The 21,905-nt window shown below is 46.6% G+C and overlaps 1 protein-coding gene across 3 annotated transcripts in view; it reads left to right on the forward strand.

Annotated features, from left to right (window-relative positions):
- SPECC1L (sperm antigen with calponin homology and coiled-coil domains 1 like) overlaps window positions 1–21,905 on the forward strand; it is a 909,747-nt gene that overhangs the window by 203,938 nt on the left and 683,904 nt on the right. For all 3 annotated transcript variants that reach the window (XM_069619860.1, XM_069619861.1, XM_069619859.1), the window contains one exon: window positions 15,918–16,104. In XM_069619860.1, the coding sequence (XP_069475961.1) occupies window positions 15,955–16,104 (150 nt within the window). In that variant the 5' untranslated portion in view covers window positions 15,918–15,954. The remainder of the gene's footprint in view (window positions 1–15,917; window positions 16,105–21,905) is intronic.

A 21,905-nucleotide genomic window follows, 5' to 3' on the forward strand; every position in this document is an offset into this window, starting at 1 on the left:
AATACTGACCAAAATTCCCCCAACAATTCTGGAAAATAATAGGTGTTAGATAATAGTTACAGTTGTGAAAAATGAATCGTATACACTCAATAGGTGTCTGTTTTACAATCTAGAAAACAGTTAATTGATTTTCAGTAACAAAACAATTGAGATTACACTGAGGAAATTTAGCGTATTCACTTTTGTCCTGCATACAATCTTTTTTAGAATCTGTGATCCGGAGGAACCACTGTTCTAATAACGCACTAAGTGCAGCACAGGGTATATTCATGTGAGACTTCTTACATTTTCGCATTAATCCTGTCGCCATACTAGAAACCTGGAGGAAGGCACCTTTCCTCTTCTTTCACAAAGATCTTAAGTGCAGTAGTTACCCAGGTGTTAAGCAGATTTCACAGTTATGCACTATCTATGCATGTCTAACATATTGGAACCACCATTGGATTGATGTACACGAGACTCGGGCGAGAGTCTAACCTTATTTCGCCATCACTTTTTATACAATATCATTCTCTTGTGGTCTAACGTCTTTCATTATCTAAAGTGGAGTTATGCGTCAACATGGAAGACCTTGTCATTGAATGGTTAATTTATTTCGCGGCAATGTTCAACAAACAAGGTTTATTGTGATCTTATAGGACGTACCAGCAATACAGACAAACCCGCACACACTATCCCTTGTTGGCACTAATGGGAAGTTACATTACACGTGATGCGACAGATATGCAGTCAAATGTAGGCAAAGATCAATTTGAGACACATGATTTGATAAAATGAGAATATATTTCCACGGGATAGTACATATTTTTTCCATATGTTTAAAAAAGGTAGCAGGCGCCCCTCTCTAGAAAGAGCATGCCATGATAATCTGTTCTGTGGTTTTTTCCTACTTTGAGAGTCCGCAGCCATTGCTTTTTGCTCACTGTACCTTTCGCAAGTGGGAAATATCCATTTGCATATCACTTTGTTCCGCCCACATGGGCAGTTCAGCATGGAGATGCTATGGCAATTCCCTTCTGAACAAGTGTACCTACAGCAACCCCATACACGTGTTTCAGCCTTGTTGTGCCTCATCAGTGAGGTGGAGCTGTGCGCCTCTGAGCACAGTGAGCAGGGGGTCCACGTCTGGGTTCCCCCAGATAACTTCGGGTGACCAACCTCAAGTTCCTTGCAAGACTGATATGCAAATGGGTATTTCCCATCAGTGAAGGGTACAGTGAGCAAAAAGCGATGGCTGCGAATCCTCAAGGTAGGAAAAAAACCACAGAACAGGTTATCATGCCATGTTTTTTCTAGAGAAGGGCGCCTGCTACCTTTTTGAAATAGTTGTACCATATCAAGACCGCCAGGAGCTTTGAACTGGCACAATAGTAAGTCTCCTAATCACAGACCACCATCAACCTAAAGTTATACAGGCATCTCTCACTAGCTACCTACCGATGGGTCGATACAGGAGCTTTGCACCACATCATCACGCATGTACGGACGCAAGGTACGTCTATACAAAGACGGCCAGTTTTGAAGATAGAGGGCTTTCACTCTGTTGTGCAAAAGGCCCCCATACCACGTAAGGACTGATGCGTCTAATTTATAAAGATGTACTCTTACTGCACTGACCATAGGAGAGAGATTCTACAACATAATGGGAATATTGATGCATTCTCCCTTTTTTTTATTTCCATGTATATATATTTTAAACAGACCTCCCGTTGATACCTTTTAAGAACACTGATTACTAGCTTTGAGTGACGCTCCTGAGCATAAGGTGAGCTTCTCTGGGGATTTATCCTGTATAATTGAGATTACACTGAGGGCATTTAGCGTATTCACTTTTCTCCTGCACACAATCTTTTTGATTCTGTGATCTGGAGGAACCACTGTGAGACTTCTTACGTTTTCACACTTATCCTGTCTCATACTTAAGAAACCAGGAGGTGTAAGTACCTTTCCTCTTCTATCACAAATATGTCTATACATTAATGAATGAGAGCTTCATCAGTTATATCATTATCTGGTACATTTCTAGAATAGGTATATCCTGAATTCTGAACCAACCATGAAACAAACAAGGGGTTAAGATTCAGAATATCAGATGGTCTCCAGATGTCAACTTGATATCATTAAGGTGTAGTTATTTAATTACAGCACACATCAATTCACTACTGACTCATTTGAACCCATTAGCATTCTATTGACCGCAGCATTATTCTACTTACCTTTTATAGATGAAATATGAAACTTGAAGCCTGAAGATTGTTTTAAGCACTGGATATTATTGAATAATTGCTCTTGATGAAGGGATCCTTTTCCTGAAACGCGTCAAGCTCTTTTATCTCTGACTTATTTAATTGTTGATTTATCGGTTTTGTTGCTGAAAATAAATTGACTGTGTTCTAGATTGTAAAACGGACAGATATTGAGTTTATACGATTCATGTTTTTTCACAGCTAAAACTATTATCTGACACCTATCATTTTCAAGAATTGTTGGCTGACGTTTGGTCAGTATATGAGATGTGCAGGGGCTGGAAGTGTCCCATCAATGAAGGACAATGTTTTCTTTTTTCTTTTTTTCTTTTTGATTCATTTTAGCAGCTTCCTGTGCCACGGTTGTACTTTTCCGCTCTGCACCTGTGAATTGTTATAAGATTACGAATACCATATTTAGCAAGATTCAGAACAAAGGTGTGTGTTCCACAGTCCCAATTTTTTGCAATGTCCCTGTCTACGACAACTAAGTTGAAGAGGATATTAACAGCCATTTTCTGTTGTGTTTAGCTTGATCGCAGCGCTGTCGCTGTGTATACTTATTGCTCAATTCGGCCTTAAAGTTAAGCACCTGGGACAAGGCTCCTTGAATTGCAAAGGAAATTCCAACCTGCCTACCTTAAGAGAAGAACTGAACACCTAACCAATAATCCCTGAACAATTGTGGAATCCTTAAGTGAATAGTGCCAGCTTCCTGGTCTTAATGGAAAAACTCAATGTCTTACCTCCCACTACTGAGGAATGAATATGCTGGAGGTCTCATAGTGTATGTGCTTGGGCATTGGGCATTGTATGGGCATTGGACGATATAGCTCCATGTAAATGATCAAGCGCCTGCCCCCTAGCGCACTGGTCATAGGTCTGGTAGTTCACCCGTTACTTTATTTCCCTTGTCGGCACGGCCCTGAGCTTTGCACAAGGCTGTGGCTAATCACTGACAGAAGCCTAACAACGTTGATTGGGAATGGAGTTAGGGTTGATTGTACAAGAATTTGGAGATTGTGACGTTAACCACCGAAGTGGTCTTGGCACTGTGCCCAAGGTGTAGTTATCTAATACAGTGGGACGTAAGCCAGGTCTTCAGGGATGTACTGAATCCAGGGAGGAAGACGATTCTAAAGCTAAAAATGGAGAGCAACCGTAGTACACTGTTTTGAAGCAAGGGAGTGAGAGAAGCTGCAAAAGCACAGTGCACCATGCAAAGGCACCTAAACTGCATGCACTTGGTAGCTGTAGGCCAACGAGATCAGAAAAAGCCGGCATGTTCGTTTTTCCTGAGGCTGGAAGTTAGCAGGGTTGCAGCGTTAAGCCTGCAGATGAGGTTGAGTTGGAGAGTGAAGAGTGGGCAGTGCATCGCAACTGGCGTGGCAGGCAATTTAAAATCCTGATGATGTTCCCATTTCCCCAACTCGAGAAAAGGCTAATATTTTGAATTGCGAAAAGGCAGTGACCTGTACACTGGACCTGTGACGGTTAGAGGGACGTGATGTTCTGTGACCTGCGATCCAAATCTTTTTTCTGAAATACCTTTACTCAGTAATGAGGTGCTGTTCTGTCACTGCATGTGTGTAAAACATCAGTGGCCTTGATCACCGTTCTACCATGGTCTTGAGGTCTGAGTGTGCCGACGCCAGGCCTGGTGTTGGACGGTCAGAATCATTTTCTGATACGTATTCCTCCTGAATGTCATCCCCACCCGAGGACAACTCACAGGAAGCTCGTTTTTGATTGTGTGGCAAGCAGGCCTCTGAAAATGTAACAGTAGACTAACCAATGTCTTTTTGGAGAGGACACAGGGTCTCCTAGCGTGGGGTAGGGTCTGCATGAGATTGGGTGGAGTCTGGTGTTGTAGGGGCGGGTCTAGTTGAGAGGGGATTTAGTCTGGCTGAGAAGGTTTGTTTGGTAGAGGGAGACTTTACACGGAGTGGGGTCCTGCAGGAGAATGTGGCATCTGTTCTGTAGGACAGGAGTCCAGCGGATGGAGTACAGAATCTGATAGAGAGGGTAAAAGGTAGCCTTTGCCTTCTGGGATGGAGGCTGGCATGGAAGTCTTGAAAACCGACAAGAGTCTTGTTGGAACAGTCTAGGTAACATCAGAGTCCTAAAAGAAGTGGAGTTTTGGGGATATTCACAGAAGTGGAGGAGTGTCGGAAAAATGCTTGAAGCAGAAGAGAATATTTCATCGACTGGTAAAGCTTGCCCCAGCAGTTGCGAGGGAATAACTGTTGGGCTGTTTGGGAGTACACGAGAGACAGGACGGGAGTGTAGGGGCTCCCAGCTGTGATACCGGGTATGAACATCTAACCGCCCATTGCGTAGGGCAGGCTGAATAGGTGACTATTGGTCAATGCTCATGCATCAGCCTGCTGGTGAATCTACATCTAGTCTAGGGGGTTTGTTGCCATTTTCATTGCTGCTTTTCAGTCTGCTTTGCATGTTTAGAATACCCGTTTTTGGGTAGCCAGTCAATTATAGCTGTATTAGCTGTGTAGTCTGTGAACAATTCTCTGATCTGCTGTTATGGCAGGGATTGGGCACAGTTCCTCTGATTCTTCAACACCTACAGGTGGGGGCGAGGGGACGATCCTTTGCCAAAGTGGATTGCTAGATGACGCTGATTCATCTCATCTAAACCATGACCAAAGGGGCAGACATTGGTCTGTTTTAACGCCTACTCCCGAAGCTCAGAAGAGATGGATTGCAATAATGATTTACCAACAAATCCGCTTAATAGTTTAATTGCTATAAGGCATAAGCCAAATACATATTCTCCAGCATGGGATCTGGCATGGATTCACATGCTCATGAATATTCCCCGTCGTCAGGCTGGGAATCCTCGGTAAAGAAGAAATCAGTTTCAGTTTCGTTTTTGAACTGTCCTTCTACTAGTAACCAATCACTGGTCTCTGGGTCATACTGCCCCCAGCCAATGACTGCTCTCTACCTAAGCCCCTCCTCTGGCAGCCATCTTCAGATTTTTGCCGCACGTTCAAGTGTTGGGAGTCCTCGTGCTGTAGCTCTCGAGCTTTTATTGCGTTGCACGTTTTTTCGAAGAGTTTACTCTTATATTTTCGGTCAATCGAGCCTCAAGCTCCATCAACTCCTCTTCCGATCAATGGGGACCCGTTTCTGGAATTTTCGACACCCCTCAAGGGCACCTTTTCGTCCTGTTTTCCACTTCTTTGAGGATTCCAGAAGATCTTTGAGGCCTACCCCGCGTGGACATGGCCCAGGACAAGGGAAGCATGACGCCTGTTGGTTCCAAGCTGTTCAGGAGCTGCCCTGGATGCGGTCTTCAGAACATCTTTAAGGAGGATGAGCACTCTCGGTGCCTCTATTGCCTTCACAACAACAAATCACACGTGGAGAAGGACAGTGCGTTTTGTAAGAACATGTCGAACGGACCATGAAGGATCGTCCAGCTCGACTCACAAACTGGCTGGAGGGGAAGAGCCCAGCAGCGTGTGAGAAGAAGAAATCCGAGCGGTCTTCTAAAACCTTTTGAGGGCGCTCCGGCGATGGGGGCCCAACAAAAGGCAAAGCACTGCGAGTCCGCAGGCACCGGGAGTGCCGATCGGTCGGGCTCCTCGGCAGCCAGGCAGGGTGCATTATCACTGACGTCATCAACCACGAGCCAATGCTCTGGCTCGGTGAAGAGGAAATCAGAGAACCCGGGTACGTTTCTGGAGAAGCCCCAGTTGATCTCGACGGAGACAGCTGAGGGGGAGCGAGGCGGCGACCCCCCCCCCAGGTGAAGGTCTCGGGCACGCCCAAGGTCGTGAAGGCCCTGATTCACCCGGCTAAGGCCTCGATCGAGGGAGTCATGGCAGCCCTGGCGAAACCTACGGTGGCTTCCCCATTGGAGACGACTGCAGGGCCTAGACTTTCCCTGCCACCCCAGAGGGAATCCTCTTTTTTGCCTATCCAGAAGACCCCCCGTGAAACCCCAGCCGGAGAAAGAGGGGTGGCACGGTAGCCATAACTGACACAGATACCACCTCTGAGGATGAGTTGGCGAGCGTCCAAAGGATCCGGGAAAAGAAGTTCGAGGAATCCAAGGCCCACGGGAAGGGTCCCGACGAGGAAAGCAACGGGGGAGCCGACGAGGAAGATAGGGCCGCGGAGGACCCCGCGCCCCAACCGTCGGTCCCATTTCAGCTGGTGCCCGTACCACAGGACAATTGAGGAGCTATCTTGATGGCTATACAGGCCCTGTGCATGGAGATAAGGACAAGGATGCCCTTACCCCCCACCGCAGACCCAGCGGAACCTGGTCCGTCGGGGAGCCCGCCTAGCAAGCATAGACAAGTCACCTCCATACCATCCTCCTCCGAGAATGAGACTGGAACAGAGACAGCGATGATGGGGAGGGACGACGACGGTGGTGATGACTGAATGGACCTCCCGTCACCACCTCCTCGGGCCCCTGCTCCCTCCGACGAAATTGGCTCCTTCCACGCCATGATCGCCAGGGCATCTGAGCACTTCCAGCTCTGCCCGAAGAACAGAAGAAGGAAGGTTTCCTCTACCAGCGGCGGGAGGCCAAGAGGAAGACTGTCCTCCGTCCCATTACTGGACGACATCTGGGACGAGGGGCTGGAGCTCCTGAAGAACCCCTCCACGGCCCCTGCTATGAGAGACCGGTACGAGAAGTAGTACCGGGTCCCGGACTACACCCATATGTGCCTCAGGGCACAGCTGTCCCCGGATTCAGTGGTCTCCGTGGCGGCCAAGAAGAAAGCGGCAGGGACGATGGCCTCAACTTCAACATCCCCGCCGGACGGTGAGGGGAAGAAGCTGGACGCTATGGGATGACGGGTCATCTCGCCGGCGGTAACGATTAAAGCGGCCAACACCCTCGCGATCGTGGCACGCTACGACAGTGAGCTGTGGTTCAAGATCGCTCCCTTGCTGGACTTCCTCCCGGACGGCAAGAGGGCTGAGGCCCTGAAAATCCTACAGGAAGGAGAAGTGGCATCGGACCACGCCATTACGTTGACCACGGACATCGCCGACGCCGGCTTTCGTCAGATGGGCAACAGTGTTTACCTTCGCTGGCGCGGTTGGCTCAAGACCACAGACTTCCGCCAGGATGTGCATACCAGGGTTCTGGACATGCCCTTTGAAGGGAACAACCTGTCCGGAAAGACAGTGGACGAGTCACTGCAGTCCATCGAGGCGGACACTGAGACGGCTCGGGCCTGGGTGTTCTTCAACAACGATGGGCGTCCTTTTGGAACTCCGGAGGCAAGCAAGGTGCCTCCAAAGGATTCGGCAGCAGTTACTCTCCGTACCGCCAAGTGGCCCGCTCCTTGTCGCAGGAGGCCTACAGAGGACGCGGCAAGACAGGAGGATCCTGTCGTCGTCACCAAGGAGGCCAAGGCGGCTAGGCTGCGACGAAGCAGGATTAAACCAGCCGTAGCATCGGGGTCTCACTTGAGCACCCCGGTGGGAGGCCGGCTGGCGAAATTCGTCAGTGTGTGGGAGTCCATCTCCACCGACCGTTGGGTGCTGAATGCCCTGGCCCGCGGGCACACTCTGGAAATTCTAAAGAAGTGTCCCCGTATTCCACCCGTGGCCAGGAAGGAAAATCGCGTCCCTCAACTGCTGCTGGAGGTACGGGCGATGCTAAGAAAGGGAGCCATTGAGCTCGTCCCAAAGAGGCTCCAGGGCTCCGGAGTGTACTCGCGATACTTCCTTGTCCGGAAGAAGACCGGCGGTTGGTGACCCATCCTGGACCTTCGTCATCTAAACAAGTACATCAAGTCCCAGAAGTTCCAGATGGTCACCCTCCAGCACGTGCTGGGACAGCTGGAGGAGGGCGACTTCCTATCGTCGCTGGACTTGGAGGATGCCTACTTTCACAACCCATTCTAAAAGGACATCGAAAATTCCTGCGATTTGTGGTCCAAGGGCGACACTATCAGTTCAAGGCCCTTCCCTTCGGATTGAAGTCGGCGCCCAGGGTGTTCACCAAGTGCCTCGCACCAGTGGCGGCACGGCTGCGCCTGCAGGGGATCCACATTTACCCCTACCTGGACGATTGGCTCATCCGAGCAAAGTCAAGAAAACTCACCATAGATCACACACCGTCCGACTGCTCACGGATCTGGGATTCTCGATTAACTTCATGAAATCCCACTTGGTACCGTTGCAAGTCGCCCTGTTCCTGGGAGCCTGGCTCGACACAGTGGCATGATTGGCTTCTCCGTCAGAAGAAAGGACGAAGGCTATCCTGGGCAAGGTACAACAGCTGTTGACCATGGACAAGGCCAGGGTGAGGTCCATCAAGTCCCTGCTCGGCATGACGTCCTCGTGCATCTACCTCGTGCGCCTGTGCAGACTGCGGATGCGACCACTACAGGAGTTCCTCTAGGCCCGTTGGATGCAAGCAGCGGGCAGCTTCGAAGTCAGGATCTCACTCAACGAGACTTTCTGCAAAGCGATCCGGTGGTGGGTCACACTCGCGCATCTGGCAGCGGGCATGGACTTCCAGACCCCAGCACAAGAGGCCTTTGGCTCCCGGAGGAGAGGTCACTACACATCAATGTCCTCGAGCTCCGAGCCGTGTTCTGGGCTCGCAGGTCGTTCCTTCTGTCCCTCAAGGGCAAAGTGGTAAGGGTCTTCACCGACAACACCACCACGATGTTCTACATCCGGAAGCAGGGAGGCACCAGATCCCCAGCCCTATCCAAGGAAGCCCAGGATCTGTGGCACTGCGCTGTCGCCCAAGGGATGTTTCTGGTACCCTTCCACCTGGCAGGAATAAAGAACACCATTGCCGACTCACTCAGCAGGGAGCTGCGCTCGTGCCACGAGTGAGAGCTGCAGCAGGATCAAGTGGATCTCCTATTCCCATGATGGGGCAATCCCCAGATCGACCTATTCGCGATGGCGATGAACGCCAAATGCCGGAGGTTCGCCAGCAGGTTTCCCCAGCCGGGGAGCATGGGTGATGCCTTCTCATTCCCCTGGGATGGCCTGTTCCTGTATGCGTTCCCACCATTGCCGTTGCTGCTGCGACTCATCAGTCAACTCAGATGGTCCAGGTGCAGGATGATCCTTGTCGCACCGGCGTGGCCGAGGCAGCTCTGGTTCCCGGACCTTCTGGACATGTTAGCGTCCCCCCCCCCCCCCCCAGTCAAACTGCCGACGGACGCGGATCTTCTCGCCAGAGAAGGAGGCACCATCCTTGTCTGATCCGGGGTCGCTGAACTTGCAGGCCTGGCTCCTGCAGCACTAGAGTTTGGAGGGTACGATATCTCGGCAGACTGCAAGGAGGTGCTTGCAAAGGCCAGGGCGTCCTCAACTCTCGTGCTATGGACACAAATGGAAGAGGTTCTCGGTCTGGTGCCATGCACAGAAGATTAACCCTCTGCGGATTACAGCTCCTCAAGTGCTGCCGTACTTGTTATCGCTGGCCAAGGCAGGGATGGCGCATGCCTCCATCAAGATCCATCTGGCGGCTATCTCTCGCTACACTAGGACTCTGGGGCGCTCGTCGCTGTGGTCCCATCGCCTGGTGAAGGAATTAATGAAAGGATTGATTTGATTGTTCCCGCCAGTGAAGGCCCTGGCGTGGGAGCTCAATGCGGTGCTGACCAGGCTCATGGGGCCGCCATTTGAGCCTCTGCATTCGGCACCGTTGAAGTTCATGTTGTGGAAGACAGCGTTTCTTGTGGCTATCACCTCTGCACAACGAGTGGGAGAGATCTAGGCCCTCTCCTGTAAACCTCCATACCTGACTTTCCACGAGACGAGGGTGGTGCTGAAGACTCGGCCCTCCTTCATGCCCAAGGTGCCGTCGGACTTCCATCTCAATGAGCCCTTGGTGTTACCTGTTTTTTTCCTGTCGCCTTCGTCGCCGGCTGAGAGGACTTTGCACTCGCTGTATGTAGCTAGAGCGCTCAAGTTCTACGTGGACCGCACGAAGAGCCTTCGGAAGACATCACAACTGTTTGTGAACTTTGGACCTGTGAACCAAGGGAAGGCCCTCTCGAAGGCTTCCATTTCCATATGGCTCTACGGCTGCATCATGCACTGTCACAGGTTGGCAAACCGACCGTTGCCCGGCCGTCCGAAAGCCCATTCGCCCAGAGCGATCGCTGCTACCACAGTGTTCTTGTCTGGTGTGCCCCTGCTGGACATCTGCAGGGCTGCTACGTGGAGGTCGACGCACACCTTCACAAGATTCTACTGCGTCGACCGGGATTCAAGGGAGGAGTCCAGGGTCGGCCAGGTAGTGCTGCGCAAACTGTTCGCCTGAATGTGGGCCTGATGAGGAGGTAAGAGTTGCTTAATGTTGAGTTGATGAAATGCTTAATGTTGAGCCTTGCCACCTCCCGTGGTTGTGCATGTGTGTACTGCTATGTATTCTTATATTCATGATCATGTGAATCCATGCCAGACCCCATGCTGGAGAAAGGAACAAGTTACTGTTGTTCTCCAGCATGGGTCTGGCATGGATTCACATGCAAACCCTCCTTCCTACCCCTCTGCGGCTCTTCTTTTGGTCCTACTGCCTCTTTACGTGCTACCAAATCTGAAGATGGCTGCCAGAGGAGGGGCTTAGGTAGAGGGCAGTCACTGGCTGGGGGCAGTATGACCCAGAGACCAGTGATTGCCTGGCGACGGGGAATATTCATGAGCATGTGAATCCATGCCAGACCCCATGCTGGAGAACAACAGCTACAGGTAATTAACTTGTTCCTTCTAATAGTTGATTTTACAGTAACCCTGAAAGCCGTATCTCTGCTATCTCTAGGTGGGCTTGAGCCACCAAACTTTGTTAATGGCCATATGCATTAATGGAACGTGCCTAGAGAGGCTGCTTGCTTCATAGACCGGCCTGGCATATGAATTGGAGTGAAAGCTCATTTGTGTTTAGCATGCTTCGCGTCACAGCTAAATCTGCACGGTTTATATCCGGTGGAAGGTCTAAAGTCCCCACCCCTTTCCCTACTACCAAATTGTATGCTTGTAGTCCTACTTTTTATTTTGCTAGCCTGTCGGATTTCAAATGCATTTGCCCTACCGATCGAAACCTTACATGGCAAAGTGGAGCTCGGCTGACCTTTCAGAGCTCTGAAGCCATACTAGTTGCAGTCGTGTGTCATGATCCACTGATTGCCGCAAGCTCAACAGGTGTGCAGATGCGACAGAGCTGGGGATTTGTGCCCTTTCTGCAAAGATGTATATGTGAGAGTAGAGCAGTCAGTGGGTGTGGAGGTGCGTGTGTCCATGCTTCTTTGGTTGGGAAAGGGGGTGTGTGTGCATACAGACAAGAAGTGGGGATACAGCCAATGTGCAGTAGGTTTAGGAGATGCAAGATAGAAGAATGGGGGAGGGGTACGGTACATGCTGATGTGAGGTTGGGAGTGGGAGCATTTCCTGCCTAACACCTCAGGTTGGTCAAATGTCTGGCTTCCATCCCTCGAGTTCTCCAGTGTTCGTCCTACCCAGCATATATGCAGAGCCTTCAGTAATATTCTGCTGGGGCTACTGAAATAATCTTTGTTGAGAGATATCCTGTGGCCATGCCTGTGGTACCAGTAGGCTTGAACTATTGCAGGTGCGGTGGTATTCATTGTATGGGCCCATTTGCAGAGCCTGACGGTTGGGATAATGCAGGTGTGTGGTTTACAGCCTGGTTGTAAGATAGTTCCATACCCCTGCCCTGCCATCAATCTGACCTCTTCTTTTGGGAGTTAACACGCGGCCTGCCACACTGTGGGCTATCGGCACCTGACATTTTGAAAGGTTTCAACAGTGACAAAGCTTGTATATTTAACCACTAGACTAAATATTTAGAAAAATGTTTGAACTTCATTCTATTCATCAACATTTTACATATAAGAGTTTAGTGATCAGTACTTCTGTCTTTGGTGCATGAAAGGGAAGAAAATGGAGAAAGCAAAAAACAGAAGATGTACAATAACCATCATCTTATGTTTTCCTTCCCCTTATCAATGTATCCAAATCTGTATTAACTTTTTGACCTCCTTACCACCGCATCCTCTTTTTGCTGGTCTCTGCCCCGCTCCTTTCATCTACCCAGTTCGAGACAAACGATGTATAAAGAAAACCGAATAATTCTAGGATCTTGTTCTTTGTTGAGGGTATATTTTGACATTGACATACTTCCATTTTGCCCACCTGAGTCCACTATCGATTTGTATTCCACAAAGGTGTCCGCATAAGGATTCTAATCACCATTGTGGGATAGCACATACATGCATTGTTGTATAGATGTTCTATATCACCCCCAGAAGGCTTGCGTTTTCTGAAAGTTAAATTAATTTTGACCAGAAGGAAAACATTGCTAAGCAACGGGTTCACTGACTCATTTATTTTTCTTTCCCTAATGGCGTATTTTTTTTTTTTTTGATAGGGTAGCTCGTCTCAGAGTTGCCTTTGGCGGTAACTCACGGACTGGTTTTTCACCGTCATCCGTCCCCATTTGTCCTGATGTTTGGGTTCCAGGTCTCAATACTGAAGTGCTGTGCAGATCCACTTGCGAGTTGTGCAAATGCTTGATATGTGAGCATTCCCATAGATTCCCTTACATTTCTTAGATCAGGGGGCACAAATTCAAGGTGCAAGCTACTACTAGCCAGCCATGAAAAGTTACTTGCCACCTCAATTCTATACGTGCACAGCACACCATTTCTTACTCGCCAAGAGTCAAGTGTCACTAGCCAATTTGCACCGTTTTTAGACTGTACCAAATCCTTTGTCGATTCCTTGTAGCCTACAATAGTTCTCGTTTATATTTCTCCTGCCTTGTGGTGCGAAATTGCTTCATTTCCCCCTAAATCTGTTGAAGATATAAGGGCCCCCTATATATTGCAAGCAACGGTGTAGATTGTTTGCAAATTCCATGAATATGTCACTTAACATATTGAGCAATTGGGAATACATTTCAAAAGGGGGGGTGCGTGGTCCTCATTTGGGAATTATCGAAAACTTTGATATATCTCTTCAAAGTTGCTAAAGGAATGCTTATGTTTTTATCCTCGACTCTTGTAATTGCTAGGGTGCAATAAGATATACACTGTTGTGGAGTTCGGTGGGTGGAGATAACTGCTTCTTAAAGTGTAGTGAAATCTTGGTCTCCGGCATCTGGCCATTAGTACTATTTTATTTTTGGGATTAACACCCTCCTCCTTTTTAAAATATTATTAGAAAAGTCATTCCAAGTTGTGTGTTGATTTTCTGTATTGTCTCGAACATATTTTTTAATGCTGATTCGGCTTGAGTTAGCACCATTCTCCGTAACTGGATTTCTATTTTTTATAGAATAGGGTGGTTGAATAATGCCCTGTCGCCAAGTTCAAAATACTTACTAGACACGATTGTCATAGTAGTAAAAGGGTGGCACAGAAAATACTTTGAACACCTAGCCTATGGAACTTGCTTTGGTCCTTTTCCTGCTGACCAATGATTGGGATGGATTTAGGCCTCTCCATAAGAAGCCATTTTCAGATTGTTTACTTCATTTATTTATTACATTTATATTGCGTGCCTAACCCTCATGCGCCGTGTGCATTGGAGTCCTCCAGAGCGCAATGAGATTTTTCTTTTTGACCTCTTAATTTAAAGACGTCCAAAAATCCCTCTAGACTTTGAACGTTGCCTGCTGTAATTTTGCACAGTTTTTGGCTGCTTTTGTTGCAGTCCAGGTGTTTCTTGCACAGCCGGCACACCTCTGACTATGTCTGCCTCTGAAGCGGAAACCCTAGGCAAATGAAATAAATAGTCTGAAGTCTATTACGATTCTGCATAAAATGTGGCAAGGAAAACCTATTTCTCTAAGACACTCTCTGTTCTTGCATCTATAGTCTACGTGCCTAGTCATAGGGACCAGCTCTGGAACTCTATTCCCCGAGCGCTTCATGCCACAGAGAACAACCTGTCATTTTGGTGTTCCCTAAAGACATACCTCTTTTAGCTGAGACATGTTTGCCTACTTGTCCGAGTCAGCACAAGATGCCCGTGGTGTATGTGCGCTTTACAAGTGAGAGTAACATAACATAACATAACATGAGACAAGAGCCGGAAGTGGGGCAGTGCTATATTGCTGAATGCTTTATTCTATTGATGTTCAATGTAGCGCATCTAATTTCTGTACATATGTACGAATGACTATGGATTGATAAAGCATAAACATAGTTCACAAATGGCGCAGCCCCAGCATTCGTTTGTGGAAATCGTGTTGAGTGACCATTTTCACAAATCTTTCTATTTTCTGCTGACTCTGTTGTCCTGTTTGCATCTGATGTTACAACCATACCATGGTGTAATCCATATTTTCTATGCAGTGAATGGGGCATATTTCTGAAAGATTTGTGACAACTTGGCGAATGCACCTATTTTTCTAGAACAGTTTTTTAAATGTGAAATGGTTTAAACCTACCTACATCTTTATCTGCTGTGCCAGGGGCTGAGAGCACAGGATGAAAACCAAGATGGAGAGAAGCCTGCCCTGCTTAGTACTCATTATTGTTAAATCTTGTTTTGGTGCAATCTCCCCAGAGACAGAGCTATTTTCTAAGGTTTAGAAATCAACAGGTTGTTGCCATGTTTTTTGCTTTTTTAATTTATATGGTGGTTTCTTTAGAAGACCGAAGTACAATATAATTAAAAATACAGGTGAGCTTTTTCTGGTCCTCTTAGCCACCACCACACTCTCCAAAAGGGAGTATCTGGTAAAGCCAGACATTCTGGGAGGGAAGAGATCTAACCACACATGCAGATTTTGGTGTAAAACGACACCATTTCTCTTTGAATAATCCAGTGGTTAATTGATGTCCAGCCCCATAACCAAGATGGCTGCCTAAAAATGACTTCTCGCTGACACTGTGTTGTAGGGGAATTTTGATTTTGAACGATTTCGATTGCAGATAACTGTAGGTCATTGATAAAAAAGGTTTATCCGTAAGAAGCATTGGCCCACTTAAGTTCACCAAGACCCCATGCTTTTTTTATTGTAACAAAAGCATAGGCTCTTTTTGCCTTGAAAAGGAAGTTTTGTTAAGTTTGGAGTGGGTGAAAAGTATAGAGTCTTGCCGTGCAAGGGAAGGTTTTTAAGCTGTGGATTGCAGTGATAGTATACAGCCTTGGTGCCATGCAAGGGTTATTTGTTAAACTAGGCATGGAGGAAAAGGAAAAATGGGGTCCCCTTGATGCCCTTAAGGGACGGCAGTGAAGCTGGAGTAGGAGGAATCCGCCTAGGACAGGGGTCTGCAACCTGCGGCTCTCCAGATGTTTTACAATGCAACTCCCATGATCCGTCTCCATTGACTGTGTTGGTTAGGGCTGAGAGGAGTTGTAGTCCAACACCTCTGGAGAGCCAGAACCCTGGCCTAGGAGTAAGAAGTCTCCAGGTTTTTCCGTGTGGTTCGTGCTGTTTGTGGCAGATCATAATTTCACAGCTAGAAGTTAGGCATCCTTTGCATCAGGCAATGCATACAGCCCAAACTGTCTGCAGTTCCTTCAAATGGGATGGTTGTTCTCCTCTTGGTGTTTTGGGCAATATTGCACTGTAGACAAATGCTCTGTCTGGTATGTTAGGACTCCTGCCATACGTGTCTCTGACCAGAGCACCTCTTCTTCCAATTGTGATTTGTTTTCCTTCCTTTCTCTTTGCAGGGTTCCTTGTAAATGCATTGGGAGCAGGCCACCCAGGATGAAGAAGGCGGGCAGGAGTGCTGGCTCCATGCCCAAGGTACCAGGAAACAAAGTGCCAGCTACTGAGAAACTGAAACCTGAAAGCAGCCTCCCCATCTCCTCAGTCTCCAAATCTTCCAAAGCTGGTACTGTATCATCTTTATCAAAGGTAAGGCGCTTGTGGAAGATTTGCAATGCTTTTGTCAAAGTTAAACATTGCACAGTGAAAGCGAGATTGTCAGTGCCTTTATCCGAAGTAAAGAATGCATCTGAGTTCGAACAGCCCCTTGGTTACCCAAGGGAAATTAGACACTGAGGGGAGATGCATAATTACTCAAACTGGGACCAAAGCTGGAGGAAGTCAGGGCAGGGTTTGGTTTGAGCGGCAACACGCATTTACTCAAATTCGCACTCAACCTTGAGGACCAGGAAGACATCTGTAGGGAGAGAGGTGACCGCTACTTGCATTGTTAGCCAAGAAGAAGGGGGTCTGGATTGGGGGGGGGGATTCCCTAGTTGCAGTTGTACACAGCTGAAGTAGACCAGGGAAACACCTGTTTACCCGCATTGTTTTCCAAGAAGATGTCTACGAGGAAACTGCAGAGAAAAGGGACATATGGCTATTGTGATGAACCATCCTCCCCAAATGAAACCACAAAGTGCTGAAGATGCACTAGGTTCATAATGAGCAAACACGGATGCAGTGAAACTAGAGCAAGACTGACTGCGATACATCTTTGTCATTCTGGAATAACAACTTGCCCAGATAGGGGAAAGAACAGCCATACCCGATTGTGGAAGATACGCCGAACGACAATCGTTCACATCCATCTAAACCATGATGTCATTGCCAGAGCTTGCCATTAACTGGTACCCTGCAGAAAAGAGGAGAATTGAGATCTAAAATGACACTTAGGCTTTTTATCTCTGAGGGGACACAAAGGAAGAGAAATGAAGACCAGTAGAAATCGTGGATGAGGAATGTCTATTCATTAAACTAACCCTTCATATAAAACAGTCTTAGTGAACAGAACGGCAGTGGGAGCGCCATTAAAAGCACTGTCTGCCTACAACCTTGAAGCTGAAACAAGGCTGTAGAAAGCCTTGAGACTGCGATGTCTTTCTACAAACCTAGACCAGTGAGAAAAACGTAAGACCAAGCTAGAGAACCTATCTCTAGTCCTACCCAGCGCACCCTGAGAAGTAGTTTCACCAACTGTGACGTATTTAATCAGACCACAAATGCAGGAAGGCAAAAGATCAATGAGCAAGAGTTCAGCGGAAGATAGAGCTATACTTGTTAGTAAATGTTAAAAACATCTCAATTTCACTTTACTCTTAAACTAGACACCCTCAACATGGTAGCACTAATTGAAACCTTTTCTAAACTTCAGATAGCTCTCACTAACAGCAGCAATAATTATAGCGGACCATGCAAATACAAACACAGCAGGCAAACCCAGCTTGTTAACATGGATTTGAAACCCTGGGTCTCTGAAAAATAGAAGTGGAGAAAAGGCATCAGGAGAGCCTTATTGAACTTGTTTATGATATTGGTGCAGCCCGCATCCACTCTTAAGTTCCTACCTATTTATTACAGCCTGCTGAAGACCTTCATTTTAGTTTGGGGTGTTAGGTGTCAGAGCCACCTATACGCCGAACTATTGCATAGAGTACAGATAGAGAGAAATGACATATGAGGAGAGACACAAAGCTTGAAGGTGTTTTTTGGTTATTTACCTACCCATTCACTGACCATGGCAATGCTAATTCATCCCTATGGCCATTCCCACCGAGTTCCTGTCCCTCCCCGCCCAAAAACACCTCCTCATGGGAACTCTTTCAACTCGCTTTAATCAAGCCTGGCCATGAAACATTGTACTCAAAGGTTCATGCTAGTGGTTTGCAAAGCAGTATTCTGGCAATTAATGACTTAATTGGAGCTGTAAAAGGTACTGGTGTAATACAAATATCTAAACAGCTTCTTGTTTTATAGGCACTATTACTGTCCTAACTGAATTCCTTTTAAAAATAAGCCTTGGTAAAGCCAACAGTTTTGGCTTGCAGATATGTTGGCACTGCTATTAGATGCCCTGGTACTCTCACCATTTTGCACCTGCTACCATCAATGGCCAGTAAATACCAGTGGTATGTTACTGCCTTTTGCATGCTTGCACAGAAGCCCAATGCCCTTTTGGCATTGCAAATGCATGTTTAAACTTATTTTTAATCCACGTCTTGAAAGGAAATATGGGTCTTGAATATCGCCCCTCTTCTAATAGGCGACCTGCAGTTTGTGTATCAATCTGCAAATCCTATCAAACATGCATTCTATGAGGATGCCAAGAAAGCCAATTTGGAACATCCAAGTTTGAATGGGGAAATTGATAGGTGACAGATACAGTCCCTAAAACTGAATCTGGGTGAAACACTCAAATAATAATGTACTCCGATTGAGCAGATGAGTGGTACATTTACTTAAATGCTAATGTCAAAGTAGTTGTGGGTTCTATTTTCCTGAAACGGTTTTTGGATTCTGACAAGATCTGTTCAGAGATGGGTCTGTTAATATTATTAACTAAGTTTAATAGCTGCTAAGATGCTAAGCATTGTTTCAGCCTATTCAAAAGCTGGTTTGCTTCTTTCAGTTTTATTATCCTGGCCTATGCGACCTGGGAAAGGAAATGCATAATGGGGAACTGTAACCCCTGCATTTTGTGGTTCCCCAAAGCACTTAATAATTGCTGTGTCCAAATACCCTTTATTGGATGCAAAACAACAAAGGGTTCCTTCCAAAGAGCATCCCTGATGATGTCATCTCTACGAACACAGTGTTATGAATTGCAGTTTTTCCTGAGTTTCTACAAAAATAAAAAACATAGTGTCATAAATCACCAATGTATCAATTGAAAAGGATACGGTAACCAAAAAAGGATACAATTGGTAGGGCTCTTCCGGATCCTTTTTCACACGACTTGATTGTAGGTAGGTCAAAATAGACCTTCCAAGTGATACAACTCTCTGACTGATGAAACAGGCAGAGAGATGGATCACTTGAAAGGGCGTGGGTATTGTATCGGAAGTACGCCTAGGATAGATAAAGTATCATAAGAAACTGTCCCAAACTCAAATCACTATGATAGCACAGTATTAGCATTAATTCAAAACACTGACCTTATGGCAAAAACTGAAGTATTCAACGAAAGTCTCTTGAAGAAAACCAGGAGTTGAACCAACGACAAAGGAGGGGAAGATTAGTAAGGGAGACTTACCCCGAACGGCATGAGGCTCACGCTAGATACCGGGTTGGTGCACCACAGGATACCGTCCAAAGTACTGTGCACAATCACCTTCCAATAGTTCATGAAATACTTCCTTTCCCACGAAGAACAAAAATTAGAAGTTCACCTGTTAACTGTCACAGGTACCAAAGGTTCAAAGTATATCAGAAAACCACGTGCAGGATTGCACGCGACAGGATACACGCAGCCCCGGACAGCAGCGCTTGCAGACAGCGTCCGTGTGGAGATTTGGCACGCGAACAGGATGCACGCAGCTCAGGACAGCCGCGCTTGAAGACAGCGTCCGCGTGGAGATTTGACACGTGAACAGGATACACGGCTCCAGGAAATTAGCGTGTGGAGGAAAACGCGCTCCAAAAGGCCAAAGAAGTTGCTGAAGGGAATGCGAGGACGCAGGTCCGGAGTTCAGCTACAAAACGCCAAAAATGAATTAATCAGAAGCAGCGATCGACGTTTCCACACTGCTTATGTACGTACTGCCGTGATACACGTGACGGAACTAAGTCACGTGAATTTAACGACGTGAAAAATGCAGATGTCGTTTTCCGGGCAATGCATCGAACAACCTCCATTTCGAATAGAATGGTCTAGCGGTTCTATGGGCGTAACTCATTTTGTATGGAGAGGTCGTTCCCGGTCCAGAGATATGTCCAGCAGGCATGACACATAGCCTCTAATTATGATTGCCATGAATTGTTTTTTTTCATGTGCCAGAAGACCCAGGCAACAGACCATATCAAGAAGATCTCGACCTATCCGACCCAATTTCAGTTAATCAAAGACATGCCTAGATTAGGACCCACTAATAAGAGATACCACTCCATACATACTATGGGTCAATCTCAGAAAAGTGGTGTTGCACGGTTTCAGCTTGGACCACGAAATACACCAAGACCATATGTTGCTGATCACTAATGAAAATTTGTATCTTCCCAAATAAAACAAAGGTCAGGGTAGCTATCCTTAAGTGAAATTGGTGGGTGCCACTTTTCCTTAGAGCCCGACCCCCAGCCCCCCCCCCCCAACTTGTACAATGCCACTTTAATGGGATGCAGGTTTCCATGCTCTTCAGCCCTCTGCAGTAAAAGTCCCAGTAAGTAGAATAGCAAAGAAAAGAGTCTCTCTCCACACTCCACATGAAAGAAGCGTCAGATAAGTATGATGAAATGGGGGCCCGGAGAATGGCACAGATAGATAGGATAAGAAAACAAAAAGACGGGCGAGAACACCGTGAACAGATAAGTCAGCCTAAATCCAAAAGTTTGTAGTTGTATCAGCTCCATCTTCAGTTTACGATTTTGCAAGATCGATATGTTGCAAAAATTGAGTCACTGCAATGGTTTCACTTGTCCTTTCTCCCTCCTTTAAGCGATTCCACCAGTCCTCTTCTTCGTAGGAATGAAGGTCCTTAAATAGGTGAACCATATGGATAGTTATTTCCTTCCTGAGGCCTATACAATTCAAAAGGAGATGTCTTCAAGTTTCCTTAAGGTCAATCCTCTCACAGAATCTACATCTGTTTGTAATTGAGGTTCCTCTAATCACCCTTATTTCATTTGTTGTCAAAATATTGAAACGTGCGCTCATAAACGTTTGTCGATATTATTTATTTGGGGAAATCCTCAGATACTGCCCTGTATCATTTAATTTTCTGCTTACCAGTGTTATGTGGGCTGCCAGCTTGTAAGACCCAGCTAAATCTTGTGTCTTTATCCAATCTAAGGTTTCCATTTTTGTAGCCACTTTTGTTGATTATTCATTAATTCGGCTTCTGAGGATCCTATTTCCTCTAATGTTTTGTTAATTTTCTGTTGCAAGGCTTTTAATGCTTTAGAATTTGAGTTGAGGATTTCTTTATGAATGATGTTAAAAATGTTTGAACGCTCTGGCACGATCACTTTTCTAAAAGTATCAGTCTATTCCTCTCAACAATAGCTTTTAAAGATCCAATACATAGTTCTCTTCTAATTAGAGCCATTGGCGTTCAAGGTGGTAAATTTAATAGCTGTCTCCAAAAATAACTTTCAAGTTTATGCCACAGGCCCTCCAGTAAGTTTAGAAAAGCCCCTGCCCCGTAAGTTAACGATGGAATAACCTTTATCCGATAGTATTGGAGAATTGCTTTCAACGAATACCGACAGAATTTCCTCTCAATGGCCTTGGCTTGAGATGTCGGCTTCTTGACTTTGTCCCATAGATGATGTTGTATATTTGATTCTGTTGGATCATTACTCATAATGACTCCCTGATATTTAAATTCGGAAACCGTCTGGATTTTCACACCCTCCAAATGCCATGCAAAGGTGATATTAGGGTTAGTAGTTTTTTGGAGAGTCATTATCTTTGTTTTAGTCGTGTTTATTTCCAGATTGTTCTTTCCGATGCACAGGCTCAAGTTATCCAACTGTCTCTGCAGACCTATTGGTCTTTGGTCTAAGAGAATTATCGTCTGCATATAACAAGCGGGATATTACCTCTACTCCCATTTTTGGTGGATATGATCTCACTAATTTCTCTGAGTCCTTAAAGTCCCATAAGTAAGTGTTAAACAAGGTAGGAGCCAGGGGACACCCCTGCTTGACCCCTCTTGATGTTTGTATGGGCTTCGACAGCGTGCCCTGCTGGTTCAGGTGTACTGACATGGACGTCTCAGTATGTAGAGCTTGGA

Source organism: Ambystoma mexicanum, chromosome 10 (genome assembly GCF_040938575.1).
Source record: "Ambystoma mexicanum isolate Mex_15411 chromosome 10, UKY_AmexF1_1, whole genome shotgun sequence".
NCBI classification, from domain to species: domain Eukaryota; kingdom Metazoa; phylum Chordata; class Amphibia; order Caudata; family Ambystomatidae; genus Ambystoma; species Ambystoma mexicanum.